This window comes from Gossypium arboreum, chromosome 6 (assembly GCF_025698485.1).
Source record: "Gossypium arboreum isolate Shixiya-1 chromosome 6, ASM2569848v2, whole genome shotgun sequence".
Taxonomy (NCBI): Eukaryota; Viridiplantae; Streptophyta; class Magnoliopsida; order Malvales; family Malvaceae; genus Gossypium; species Gossypium arboreum.
In genome coordinates this window covers 18,206,356-18,219,986 of record NC_069075.1, presented here as the reverse complement: position 1 = coordinate 18,219,986, position 13,631 = coordinate 18,206,356, and the positions used below count along the sequence as shown (strand labels likewise).

General features: G+C 34.6%; 1 protein-coding gene across 7 annotated transcripts; it reads left to right on the top strand.

Annotated features, from left to right (window-relative positions):
* The first annotated feature begins 7,985 nt into the window (after positions 1 to 7,985).
* On the top strand, positions 7,986 to 13,197 carry LOC108484633 (putative glucose-6-phosphate 1-epimerase). 7 transcript variants are annotated; one of them, XM_053030228.1, is made up of 9 exons: positions 7,986 to 8,220; positions 8,496 to 8,648; positions 9,497 to 9,571; positions 10,082 to 10,138; positions 10,221 to 10,381; positions 10,739 to 10,879; positions 11,471 to 11,573; positions 11,673 to 11,772; positions 12,617 to 13,197. In XM_053030228.1, exons 1-9 carry the CDS (start codon positions 8,128 to 8,130, stop codon positions 12,748 to 12,750), a joined length of 1,017 nt encoding a protein of 338 aa, XP_052886188.1. In that variant the 5' UTR covers positions 7,986 to 8,127; the 3' UTR covers positions 12,751 to 13,197. The 7 variants fall into 7 exon arrangements, with proteins under 7 accessions (XP_052886188.1, XP_052886187.1, XP_052886189.1 ...); XM_053030227.1 differs by having other exon boundaries at positions 12,536 to 13,197; XM_053030229.1 differs by lacking the exon at positions 12,617 to 13,197 and adding an exon at positions 12,112 to 12,477.
* Positions 13,198 to 13,631: the final 434 nt, after the last annotated feature.

The following is a 13,631-nucleotide window of genomic DNA, read 5'->3' as shown; positions in this document are numbered from 1 at the left end:
CTTTGTCGACCAAAGACATAACGACCCAAAGGATTTGACACCGAATTACGAACTCGAGAGACTCAATAGGCAAAGTCTTCTTGGATGCTAAGGTTTCGCATATATAAGAATGAGTAGAACCAGGTCAATCAAAGCAATCACATTAGTATCAAAGAGAGTGAAAGTACCAGTAATAACATCCGGCGAGGAGGCATCCTCGCGTCTGCGTATAGCATAAGTCCTAGCTGGAGCGCGAGCCTCGGATCTGGTCGCAAGATCTCTAGATCCTCTCGACCACCACTAGCCTTGCCCGTATTTCCGGATGGTCTACCTCGAGGTGGTAGTACCGGTTTCCCACTCCGATCTACATTCTGCTCGCACAACCTCGGGCAATCTTTAATGAAGTGGTCAACCGATCCACACTTGTAACAGAGCGGTCACGGAATCTACAGACTTCCAAAATGCCATTTGCCACAATATCGCACTCGTCCTCTCTCGTCGATCATTCCCACTCGGCGATCAAGTGATTCGTGTGGTCACGGGGGTCGATCGCGATCTCGCCTAGAAAAGCCCGAAGTGTCTCTAGATCGGCCTAAGCCATCTCTAAGTTTCTTTGATGATGTTGGAAGGGCTTCCCGAATACCTCTTACTTAAACTCCCTTGCTCCCGCTCCGCTTTCCTTTTCTCCATACTAAACTCCTCGGCTTTGCACGCTCGCTCGACGAGAGTCACAAACTCTCGATTTCCAAAATGCCAACATACGCCTTTATCTCATCATTCACCCATCTTCAAGCGTTTACACATCACACTTTCAAGAAATGCATTCTCGCTGCATCTGGCTAAGCCTCACGAATTTTCGCTCATAGTCGATAACCGACATGGAACCTTGTTTAAGTTCGAGAAATTCCTTTCGCTTTTGGTCCATAAATCTCGATGATATACTTTTTCCAAACTCGGTTTGGAAGAACTCCCAAGTTACTTGTTCGCGGGCACAACAAGTCGAGTACTCCACCAATAGTAGGCGTAATCACGTAGCAAGGAGATGGTACACTTTAGGCATTCATCGGTGTACAAGATAGCTCATCGAGTGCGGATCGTGTTGTCCAACCAAAATTGACTTGCTCGGCATCATCACTATCCGTAGCTTTAAATTCAGTAGCCCCATGTTTTCGGATTCTATCAACTGGGGCTTATTCGACCTTATTTGGTCAATTAACGGAGGCATTGTAGGTGCGGGGTGTGTTTGTTGGGAATGGAGGTTGTGGAACAGTAGTATTAGTTCGAATGTATTGGTTGAACCAATCATTCATCACGCTATAAAAGGCTTGTCTAGCCTCGTCATTCGGATTGCTAGCAACAGGTTGAGAGTCCGCCGGCGCTGTCCCTTGTGCGGAGCAGCGCCACACTCTCCACATCATCACTATCGCTTCGGTTGGGATCGGGATCCATTACTATAAATAAACACAAGTTCAAACGCCGAAATCACCACACTATCATATAATCACATAAAATGGCATGTATAGCTAGACCCCAAACGCATTACGGTAGTCCTAGAATCGACTAAACCGTAGCTCTGATACCAATAAAATTGTAACACCCGAACCCGAGACCGTCGCGAGTCGAACGCGAGGTGTTAACTGACTTCAACCCACTTATTGACAATTTTCAGACAAGCTGCCAATCTGAGTACTAGTCGCTCCAAAATTCATAACTTGAGTTTTACAACTCGAAAATCAGTTCCGTAAATTTTCCTGAAACTAGACTCATATGTCCATCTACATATTTTTTCTAGAGTTTTTGGTCGAGCCAATTAGTACAGTTTATTAGTTAAAGTCTCGCCTGTTGTAGGGATCGACTACACTGACCTTTGTGCGTTACGAATTGGATATCTCCCTGTACAGGGCTTCAATACTAATGCCGTTTGTTTCTATAGAAACTAGACTCAGAGAGGAATCTACACATATATGGAATGACTCCTAATTATCTCTGGTTAATTTACAATGATTTTCCAAAGTTGGAACAGGGGATCCAGAAACCGTTCTGGCCCTATTTCACAAGAACTTTAAAATCTGTTAACTTATAACTCATATGACCATTTCGTTTCTTCCATATGAAAGTAGATTCATCAAGGTACACTTACATAATTTATTTGCTATTTAATACCATTCCTACTATTTTTAGTGATTTTTCACATCCACGTCACTGCTGCTGTCAGCATCTGCCTTTAGTAGGCTTTACCTATTTCATACTTTCCATGATTCAATTGGCCCTTTTTACATACATAGCACAAAGCGTGATCATGATTAACCATTCCAATGGCTAATCGTTTCAAAATAATTCCATACCTCATAAGGGTCAACATACAAACGATCATAGTTCTATGCTAAAACGATATAAGCCATTTTCGCATGGCTATCCAAGTTTACACAAACCGAAGGTACATGACCTTCAACAAAGGATGGTCCTATACATGCCATTTCAAAGTTCAACCAAAATTTGTACCAAAATGGGGCTTCGATAGTGTGGATGACTTCGACTTCTTTGATCCCGAATCCGATAGCTAACGAGCGAAACCTATAAAACAGAGAGCCAAAGCAACGGGTAAGCATTTTAATGCTTAGTAAGTCTCAAGCAATGAAATCAGCTTTGACTAAGGTATTTTATTCACATGGCTAATTAAACCACTTTACTAATTCACATTCCCATACTCATACTTATTTCACATCACCAACCCTTATGTTCATACACAAAAGAACAACTTAGCCCAAGGCCGGTAGCTCGTTTATCAACTTAGCGATACTTACTTGTAAGAATTCAATTAGTACAAGCACATACAAACATACCTCATTGCTGGAATTTTCACAAGTGTATAAGCTGAAATTTTCACAGCAAGATTGCTCACTTCCGAATCACATACTTTCGGATTTAACCGGATATAGCGACTCAAGACGATTGCCTTCGGTCATAACCCGGATTTGGTGACTTGCACAAAGGCCTTCGGTCTTAGCCCGGATATATCAACTCGCACGAATGCCTTCGGTCTTAGCCCGGATATATCAACTCGCATCGAATGCCTTCGGTCTTAGCCCGGATATATCAACTCGCACGAATGCCTTCGGTCTTAGCCCGGATATATTTCCAATGTTCACTTACATATATATCAATATTCAAGACACGTCCATAGTTCATTTTCGTTATTAAAGCTCTAACACAAAATATCTATCAACCTTTACTATTTCGGCTCAATGGCCACACAAACAAGGAGCATAATTTTGATATAATTCAAGTAGGGTCATCACTCAAGACTTACCTTGGATGTTGTCGAGCGATTTCGACGGCTATTCAACTACTTTTTCCTTCCCTTTATCGGATTTAGCTCCCTTTGCTCTTGAGCTAATTTACACAAATTTAACTTATTAAAATCTCATCATGATAGCTTATGGCGAATATGACAAGGAGTGTAAATGGTCATATGGCCATCCTTTAGCTCAAATACACAATGGTCATGCACATTTTACATCACAACAAGCAATTCAATACATTCAAACATCAACGTGAAGTTCAAAGTACTTGGCCCTTATATACATTAGGCATCAAAGTTGTATATGTACGAAATCATAAATCGAACTCAACACATTAGTTAATATTCCTCTTAGCCAATTTTCTAAGCCAAGAATAGGCATCAATATGCTTGCCTCAAACCGAATGCATGCACACTAATTACCCCTCATGTGGCGAATATACACTTAATACCACACAAAAAAAACAGCATACATTTTACTACTAACACATTACATATCGTAATTCATTGCACATCTCTTATTTACTTCATAATCAACACATCATCACAAGCAAATATACACTTTGAATTAGTATATATGTCATACCAATCCATCATGTGCAAACATATATTCATGTAGGTGCAAGGGCGAATTCTCAAGTGGCTTATATCCAAATATATACACATTTCCAAAGCTTAAATCTTACTTACCATGCAACATGCATGAATTATACTTATGGATATATCATGGCGAATACCACAACACCACACCATTTCAATTTGGTCATGGTGAAACAAAGAACTTAGTATCTCATTCAAAAAATGCTAAAAGAAAATCTAAGAATCTTCAATCCTCCACCACATGTATCACTTTCAAGCTTGTTATTTAACATGCAATGGCATTAACACCACATTCACTTTGGCGAATTTCATTCCCATGACATAACAAGGATTTGAACCATGGGCTAACAAGAACATTAAGCTAGCAACTAAAAACATGCATGAACCTCAAACATACCTTAATCTTGATGCAAGTTTAGCCAACCTCTTCCTAATCCTCTTCCAAACCAAGTATGAAGCAAAACTCCTTCCTTAACCTTAGTATTTTCGGCCAACAAGAGAGTGAAAAGAGATGAACAAAATTTTTCTTTCTTCCTTTAGGACATTCGCCAAGCTATGGAGGAAGATGGACACTTTTTTTTTTTTTGTTTCTCATCTACTAACATTAATTGTTTATTCCATACCCTTATTTTATTCTTTCCATCATAACCCATTTACCAAACATGTTTCATGACATGATTTTTGCCCATAAATCCTTGTCATGGCCGGCCACTAGCTATGGGGGAAATTTGACATGCAAGTCCATTGTTTTGCATGCATCCTTTAATTAGTCATCACACATTTCCCTCATACTTTCAAAGTTTATTACTAGGTCCTTTCTAGTGAAATTCACATCTATAATTCTAAATCAAAGCATAAAAATATCACACATGAGTTAACACACATTATAGGCAATAAAATAAATATTAAATTATTTTTATGCCTTGGTTTTGTGGTCCCGAAACCACATTTCGACTAGGGTCGTTTTAAGGTCATCATGCATAATCGCTTCCAAAGCGAGCAGCGAGTTATAAAGGCCAAATATAGGGAGACCCAGTATGTTGTTCTCTAACACATACTCATGTATTAATTTTGACATCCTTATGCCAATGACAACACTGTCATCAATCAACTACACATTAGTCTCAATGCATTATTATTGTCTAAACCCACAATAATACTTGACTAATGACTTTTTAAGAATCATATTATTCTTAGGATTTTATTATTAATCAATTTATTTACACATAGGAAAAAAAATTGAAATAACAATGGCAATGTCTTATATTAACAAATAAGGTAAAATGAGTATATTATTACAATCATCTCATGATTGGTCTTTGAGCATACTCTAACAATGATGACTTTGAATGAACAAATTGAAAAGCTCAAGGGAAAACTAGTTGTTTGTAAAGCTACTATGGGTAAAAGAGTTTTGGGTGTGACAATGAATTGTCAGATGGATGACCTAAAATTGGAAAAGTTTAAGGGACAAGGCCCTTAAAAGATATAGATACTTTTTTATTAAGATGTCCTTTTGAACATGATAGTGGAAAGTTAAAATTAGTTAAAATATATAATACTTAAACAATTTAATATAATGATACATGAAGTATATATTTTAAATACTTTTTAAGTAATTAACATAAATTATTTGTAAAATCAATGATACATTACATATTTTAAAAAATGAAATATAATAAATTATATTTAAATAATTTAATATAATTATACATGAAATATTTAAATAATTTAATTTAATAATACATAAAATATAAATTAATCTAATTCTTTTATGTTTTTAAATGATTAATATAAGGGTAATCTACAAAAATAGTCACTTTTGTTTGCTTCAGGTTACATTTTAGTCACTTATGTTTAAAATGTTACGTTTTAGTCACTTATGCTATTATTTTGTTACGAAGTGATCATTCTACCGTTAAGTTCCGTTATCTCTCTAACGGTAATTGTAGGTGGCAGTATAACTAGGTTTTAGGTGCCAACTTAGATTTCTAAATGGGATGAAAATAAATTTTTAATTAAAAAAATTTAATTAATTAAAATTTTCAAACCCAAACCTTAGCTAAAAAAACTGTTCATCTCCTCTTTTTAATTTTTCTTCTGTCTCTTATTTTTTTCAATGAGTTTTTTTTTCATTTGACTGGAAAAACTATTATTAAGATCAAAATAATTGAAATCAGAAATAAGAAAGAATAATCTGGAATACCTACAAAGAGATTGTGAACATACAAGTTGATTCTGATAAAAAAATTTGATTGAGAAACCAATTATTTAAGAACTATGAAAGAACTAGAAAATATAATAATTAGGAACAAGAACAGTGAAAGTAACAGCCCTTTTCTAAAAATTTTAAAATTAGCTTGAAAGAAACATGTTTCTGGTTGCATTTTATGGGATGTTTATTGACGCAAAATAAAATACATGTTTACAAATAATTTCAAAAAGTAGAAGAAAATATCAAGAATTTTAATTTAGGGTTTTCATTAAACAATAAAAAATCTAATCTTTTATTTTTCAGTACTGAATAAAAGAGATAGAGGAATACAAAGAAGACATACTTGAACCTTCCATTGAATCCATCTTTATGAAGCAGTCAATTGAATTTCAACTATTTTGATCTTAATAATAGTTTTTCCAGTCAAATGAGAAAAAAAAACCATTGAAAAAAAAGAAGAGATGGAAGGAAAATTAAAAAGAGGATACGAACAGTTTTTTTAGTTAAGGTTTAGCTTTAAAAATTTTAATTAATTAAATTTTTAATTAAAAATCTATTTTTATCCCATTTAGAAATCCAAGTTAGCACTTAAAATCTAGTTGGATTATTACGTAAGATTACCGTTACAGAGATAACGGAACTTAACGGTAAAGTGATCACTCGTAATAAAATAATAACATAAGTGACTAAAACGTAACATTTTAAACATAAGTGACTAAAATATAACCTGAAGCAAATAAAAGTGACTATTTTTATAGATTACTCTTAATATAAATAAGTTGTGATAATCCTCAATGAAAAAGTCAAAATTTAAAGGCAATTAAATCTCAACTTTAGTATTTGGCTGAAAAACAACTTTTTCACCGTAATTTTTTAATCCATAAATTCAAATGTTCTTCGTTGCTTCTCATTAAAAAAAGCATATTTGAAACCCCAAATGCAATGAAAAACTAGACCTTAACATGTTTGTCTATTCCATTTTACTGAATACTTTCAAAGCATCTTTGACTCTAACCAATTATCTTTTATCAATAAGTGTTGTTGAAAAGATAATCACCAACTTTAAAGGTTTTATTAATATAAACAATAACTTAATTATAAAAATAAAATATTTTCTACTTCAGTAAATTTTTTGAAGTTAATAAAATAGTGGAGAAAAAATATACCTTCATGTCCAAGAGTTTTCAGTAATATATTAATACAAATATTTCATTATTTTTTATCTGACGTGGAGTTTATACTACAGGTACAAAATTAACGAGTGGGTTGGAAAAAAAAAAACTCGTTTAGGTGTAGATTAGAGGTGATCATAGGTCGGGCCGGGCCGGGTTCGGGTCGGACTAAATAAAATTTTAAGCCTGTTTACTAGGCCCGAGCCCAGCCCGGCCCGAAATATGGGTCTAAAATTTTGCCCAAGCCCGCCCGAAATAAAATTACTAAGCCCGAGCCCGGCCCGCCCGCCCATATTAATTTTTTTCTTATTTCATTAAATAAAAAATTTAAAATATAATAAATCAAATATATTTAAAAACATAAAAATAAATATTAAAACAAATAAAATAATACTAAAACAATTCTTAAAACAATACACAAATTAACAATATAATAAAAATAGTTATATTAAAAATTTAAAATAATTAAAAATAAAATAAAAAAATATATTAATATATAATTCGGGCCGGGCCGGGCCGGGCTCAGGCCAAAAAACTCTTACCCGAGGCCCGGCCCTTTTTTTAAACGGGTCTCGTTTTTTTTCCCAAGCTCATTTTTCGGACCTATATTTTTACCCAAATCCTCCTATTTTTTCGGGAGAGCCTTTGGGCCGGACCGGGCCAGGCCGCCCAGCCCATGATCAGCTCTAGTGTAGATGTAGTAGGAGAAAATGAGAAAAGGATTTTGATACTGATCAGATATTTCCTTAATTAGTAGGTCCCTCCTCTTGTCTCTCTCGTTCGCTCCTTATATATTTATTTTTATATATCTTTTGAAACAACGATTGATCTCTCAAGGAAGAAATTGAAGAATTCCGTAGATGTCTTCAGAGAAGGTGCATGTGGAGCACTGTAAAGGCGTCAATGGCCTCGATAAGGTCATCTTAAGGGAGATTCGCCGTTGCTCTGCTGAGGTTTTCGCTTTCTTTCTCTTTCTCCCTACTCTCTTTTGCCTCTTATTCTCCTTTTCCTTTTTCCATCTATATAATTGTTGTTTTTGTTCGGAATCTTCATTCTGTGTTAAAATGTTAACTGCATTACCGTTTCTTTGAGGAGTTTTGTGTGATCTTTTCAGTTTTTTTTTTTTATTATTGTATTTATCGATTTGCATAATGAATGATGATTGATTCGTGCTACCGTTTTGCTTAATATATCACGTGATGATTCGTTAAGTTTGCATTCAATTTAGGTTACGGAGATTTCATTTTTCGTCGTCGTCTTAAATGTAGAGTGTGCTTTATATTATAAACCAGAGAAGAAAGATAGCAGGAGAATGCAAGCTAAAATATATGAATCAATTGGAGGAAATAGTACGAAAGATTATTGTCAAACCAAATTTAAGGTGCAGTTTTAAGCATATGATTACTTGTTCCGTTTTCTTTTTCCTGGTGAAAATTTTCCTTCTGAAACATCATTGTTGAGATGATGGGAGAAATTTCTGTTTACGAGAACAAACAGAGTGTTTAGAGGATAAGTACTCCTAAGGTTCTTTGGCTCACTAATTAGTTGTAATATGTTTTAAAGTGGGAAGAGTTTAGACCGTGTATATAAGATGTTTTGGAAATATGTATATGTTTATCCATAAGATGCTTTAGAATATTTTTCCTTTTCCTTGTTAGTGTATACCGGCTTCTGCATGTGCCATTTTGTTTGTAACATTGCTATTCCATGCACTGACAAGGGAGTTCAAATGTCCAGAAGCTAGTTAATATGCTTACCGCGCTACTATTGCTAGATAAATAATGAAGTCAACGTTAGATTATTAAGTTCATATTTGTAGTTCAATGTACACTTGATAGTCAAGTAAATGTTGTGGACTTTTCGAGCTCCAACACTAGTTTATAGATAATAATCCATTTTACTTCCCGCAAATCATTGAAACTTTCCTTTTTTTTTTTTTTTTTGCAGAGAATAAGTACTAGTCTGAACATGAATTGTTTTTTTTCTGAATATGTGCAGTTTTGCTGATTTTCTTTTTTCTTATATTAAACATGCCTAAAAGTGGAATTAGTGTTCTTGAAGCCCTATTTCATGAACTTAGGAAGCCATGAATGCTGCACAATGTAATTTCTTGTGCACTCTTTCCTCTTCCTCTTCTGTTATTTTCTTTTTAATCCGAAAAACTGAACATACACTTGGGAAACAAGTAAATTTTCTTGTATTCATTCTACTTTCTTTTCCCTTAAACAGGTATATTTGTATGGAGGTCAAGTCACTTCTTGGAAGAATGCACATGGTGAAGAGCTCCTTTTTGTTAGTAGTAAGGTATATGTATTAGAAGTGTTCTTGTGAGAAGCAGTTCAGCTTAAGAATTTAAATGAATTAAAGCTATCTATTTCTCCTGCTATTAACGATCTGTCTTTCATAGTTAGAGATGGTCAGAATGCTGTTATCATTTTCTCCCAGTTAGCCAATTATATGCTAGTAATGATCCCATCTATTGTGCAGTGTGGTGATGAATTACTTGGATGTTATAGCATTTTCTTAGTTGTTTGATCAACACTTATTGCTACTTCTAGGTGACGAGTTTAGCGCTCAGAAAGCACTTTTGAAATAAATGAGATCTCGTATAGTTTCAGGAGAGTGTCAAAATAATCGTCACTTCCACTTACTTTCTGGTACAAACGAGGTTTTTACATTTTCTTAAAGTACCTAAAATATTTCTAAATGATACAATTGATGCATATTAAGTTTTATACAAGAAGAAAATTAGCAATTTTTATGGGTCTACTTAATTTTATGACTACCCCTCCAGTTAATGTGTGCTTTCTGCAGGCTTCTTTTAGACCTCCTAGGGCTATTCGTGGAGGTATACCAATCTGTTTCCCTCAAGTATGTGATTCAATACTTTTATCTGTTTGTCTTTGCAATTTTTATATATTTGTTTCTGAATTCAAGTATTTTCTGTATACAGTTAAAAAGTACTGGTTCTCTTGAGCAATATGGATTTGCAAGGAATCGAATTTGGAGCATTGATCCGGATCCCCCACCATCTCCATCAGATATTTCTCACAAGGCCTTTGTTGACTTAATCCTCACGCACTCTGAAGAAGATATGAAGATCTGGCCTCACAGGTGCGCTATTAAGAATTTTGATTATTTAACACAGCTCTCAAATTGAAATTGGAATTTCAGTCTCAAATGCTCTTCTTTGGAACAAATTTGTTAAACTAGTATGATATCAGTTTTCACTGTAAAAAGAATTCTCAAACTTATGGCAGTAGGATGTGTGTTGTTTTGGAGCTAACTCGTAACTATTTTTAAAACCAATCTTAAATGTGCTTTAGTATTGTGTTATATGGGGATCTATGATTGACTGATTACATTTGTTGTCACCTGTCTGTGTATATGTACATTTAGGGCATTACCTATGCGTATGAGATTCTTACTGAAGTTTTATCATTCGATTAAGTGATATGCAATTATGTGCAGGTATGAGTACCGGTTAAGGGTAGCTCTGGGACCTACAGGTGATTTAATGTTGACATCTTGCATCAGAAATACAAGCACTGGTGGAAAGTCATTTACGTTTAGATTTGCCTATCAGACCTATTTTTTCGTCACTGATATCAGGTTGAATATATTTATCTTTACTATCTTGTGGTTTTAGTTATGAGAATCACTGCATTTAAATATGCATTGTAATTTTAGCAGCTGTGGAACTTTTGTGGTTTAAAATGATGCATACTGTTTTCTTAGGTATTGAAAGCAGTGTAAGATGCAATCTGCAGTGAACATTTGTTGATGAACTTATCCTATAGCCTCATGGGGAGGATCTAGGACTGTGAAAAACAGTAGTATAAATATTAGATCAAAGTTGTGCTTAGAACACTAGTAGCTTACACATGATTTATAGCCATGCCTGCTACAGTCTTCTACAAGCTAGATGTATGGATTTTCTTTATTTTTTCATTAGATGTCATAAATATCATTGCAACAGATTTTGATTTTAAATTGAAATGTTGTATAGCAAAATTAAGTTATGATTTGAAGCGAGTTCTATTTGTTGCACCTTTTGATAACATGTTCACATTGGAGATGGAATGAAAAAACTTATTTTTTTAGTGGAAAAAGTAGAAACTCTGTTCTAGATGTTATTGTGATACAGAACTAGGACATACTCATTCTGTGTTTTACAATTCTTTTCTATTCACTTTTATTTAGTGAAGTACGAGTAGAAGGACTAGAGACATTGGATTATTTGGATAACTTGAAGAACGGAGAGCGGTTCACAGAACAAGAGGATGCAATAACATTTGAATCAGAAGTAAGTGTCAACTATTATAAGCAAGCGTATGCCTTCCCTATCTTTTTAATTCTAATTTATATTTATGGTTTTATGTCTACTGTCTTGTTGATGAAAAAGGTGGATAAAGTATACCTCAGTACACCAACAAAAATTGCCATCCTGGACCATGAAAGGAAACGAACATTTGAATTGCGAAAGTATGGACTTCCAGATGCTGGTGAGTTTATAATCTCTATACACTATTACACTAACACATTAATTTAGAGCCATCTAGTTAGGTTATGAAGGAAAGTGTACTATAGTTAGAGATAAAACAATTTAATCTCTTGTCCATGCTTCATCTTGGAAGTTATATCAGTTGACATTTTCTTTTTCTTTTTTTTTGGAGCAATTAAATATAACATATGTAGGGTGATCTACTCAGCTTTATGTTTTACCAAAAATCTATTTATTACTTTATTTCCAATTTACAGTATTGTTTTCAATGACATCCTTCCCTTCCAACAAATCGACCTCTATTAAGAATTCCCTTTGAAAAATAGTTCTGTTCTTTCAGTCTGTCTAGAGGCAAGGTTTCTCTAAATGGTATGTGGAGGAAAATTCGACCTGAAATGTATATACCGAGAGACAACCAGTTATCCCTTGCATCACAGTCGGGGGGCTTCAAAAATCGAGTCATGTGCGATGTTAATATAAAATTGTCATCTAGTTCTGTACTTATTCAAGAAAGCTTTCATTTGATGCCTTCTTGAGCTATAGTCATATGTCTGCCATACAAATGAAGGTTTGAAGGCTTATATTTTTTCCATTTGTAGCTCTACTTGAACTATAATATTGTATTTATTACAAACGACACAGCCTGCATTCGTTTTAGTTGTAATAAATAGATGAGCTATGCAACTTAATGATTCATTTTACATAATCAGGTAAGCATGTATGTAAATCATGGTTAGATGTGTAAGTTAATGATTGATTTTCAGTGGTGTGGAATCCGTGGGATAAGAAAGCAAAGGCAATGGCGGATTTTGGTGATAATGAGTACATGCATATGCTGTGTGTAGAGGCTGCCTGTGTGGAGGAGCCCATTACCTTGAAACCTGGGGAAGAGTGGAAAGGAAGGCAGGAGATTTCAGCTGTTCCTTCCAGTTACTGTAGTGAACAACTCGACCCTCGAAGGCTACTTCTTAGTGGTTGAATACATTACTCGCCCTTTTCTGCGGCATCTCTTGTACAGTTTAAAGACCGCAATCCGGTTTTCGCAGCCAATTACCCAAGCATTTAACTCCAAATTCTCTTGTGCCAAGGGTTTCATATGAAAGGTATGGTAATTTTGCAAATTCTGCTTCTCTGGGTGTTTCATTACTAGCCTCTTATTTGATTCATTTAGGGTTTTTAGTTGCTAGTAAATATTTCTTTATTGCATCTGGAAGTCCATTTTCTTATGTAATACTAAAATTGTAGAAGCGATTCATATAAAATCCTTCGCTTCTATTTGTGAGATTATAGAAGAACTTGGTATTTCGATGGAATCCATATCTTTGCTTTGCTGGGCAGTTGCCCTTTTCAGATATATGGTAGTACGGTTGTAAACTCCACTGCAATGTTTCTAATATAGTGAGATCTTCCAAGTATATTTACAAAATGGACAAGGATCCACGAGATAAAACTTAAGATTATCTTCCTCATTTCATCATACTAATATTTTAACGATTGAATTATTAAAATATTAATTATATAAAAAAGATATGAAAAAGTAGGAAACCACTTAATTTTACAACCGAATAAATGAATACATTCCCTAAAATATAAATATAATATGAATACAATATCCTGTGATGTGGGATCAATAAAAGAACTAGAAAAGTTTCTAGGCACGTATCTGCAAAAAAAACAAGAACAACACGCGTAAACTCATGCCTCTTTTAGAGATTCTCCGGGCTTTAATTTCAAACCAGAACCAACAATTTTAGCTCTCTTTGGAATAATGAAGGAGGAACTTTACATGACCCTAATCTGATCTCTAAGCCAATATCCATTACTACACACGTGTCTCACATGTCAAAACTCAAAGGGTCC

Coding starts and splice junctions, on each gene's coding strand:
- LOC108484633 (XM_053030227.1), top strand. CDS start 8,128: ATGTCTTCAGAGAAGGTGCATGTGGAGCACTGTAAAGGCGTCAATGGC. Junction 8,221..8,495: donor TTCGCCGTTGCTCTGCTGAG/GTTTTCGCTTTC, acceptor CATTCAATTTAG/GTTACGGAGATTTCATTTTT. Junction 8,649..9,496: donor ATTGTCAAACCAAATTTAAG/GTGCAGTTTTAA, acceptor TCCCTTAAACAG/GTATATTTGTATGGAGGTCA.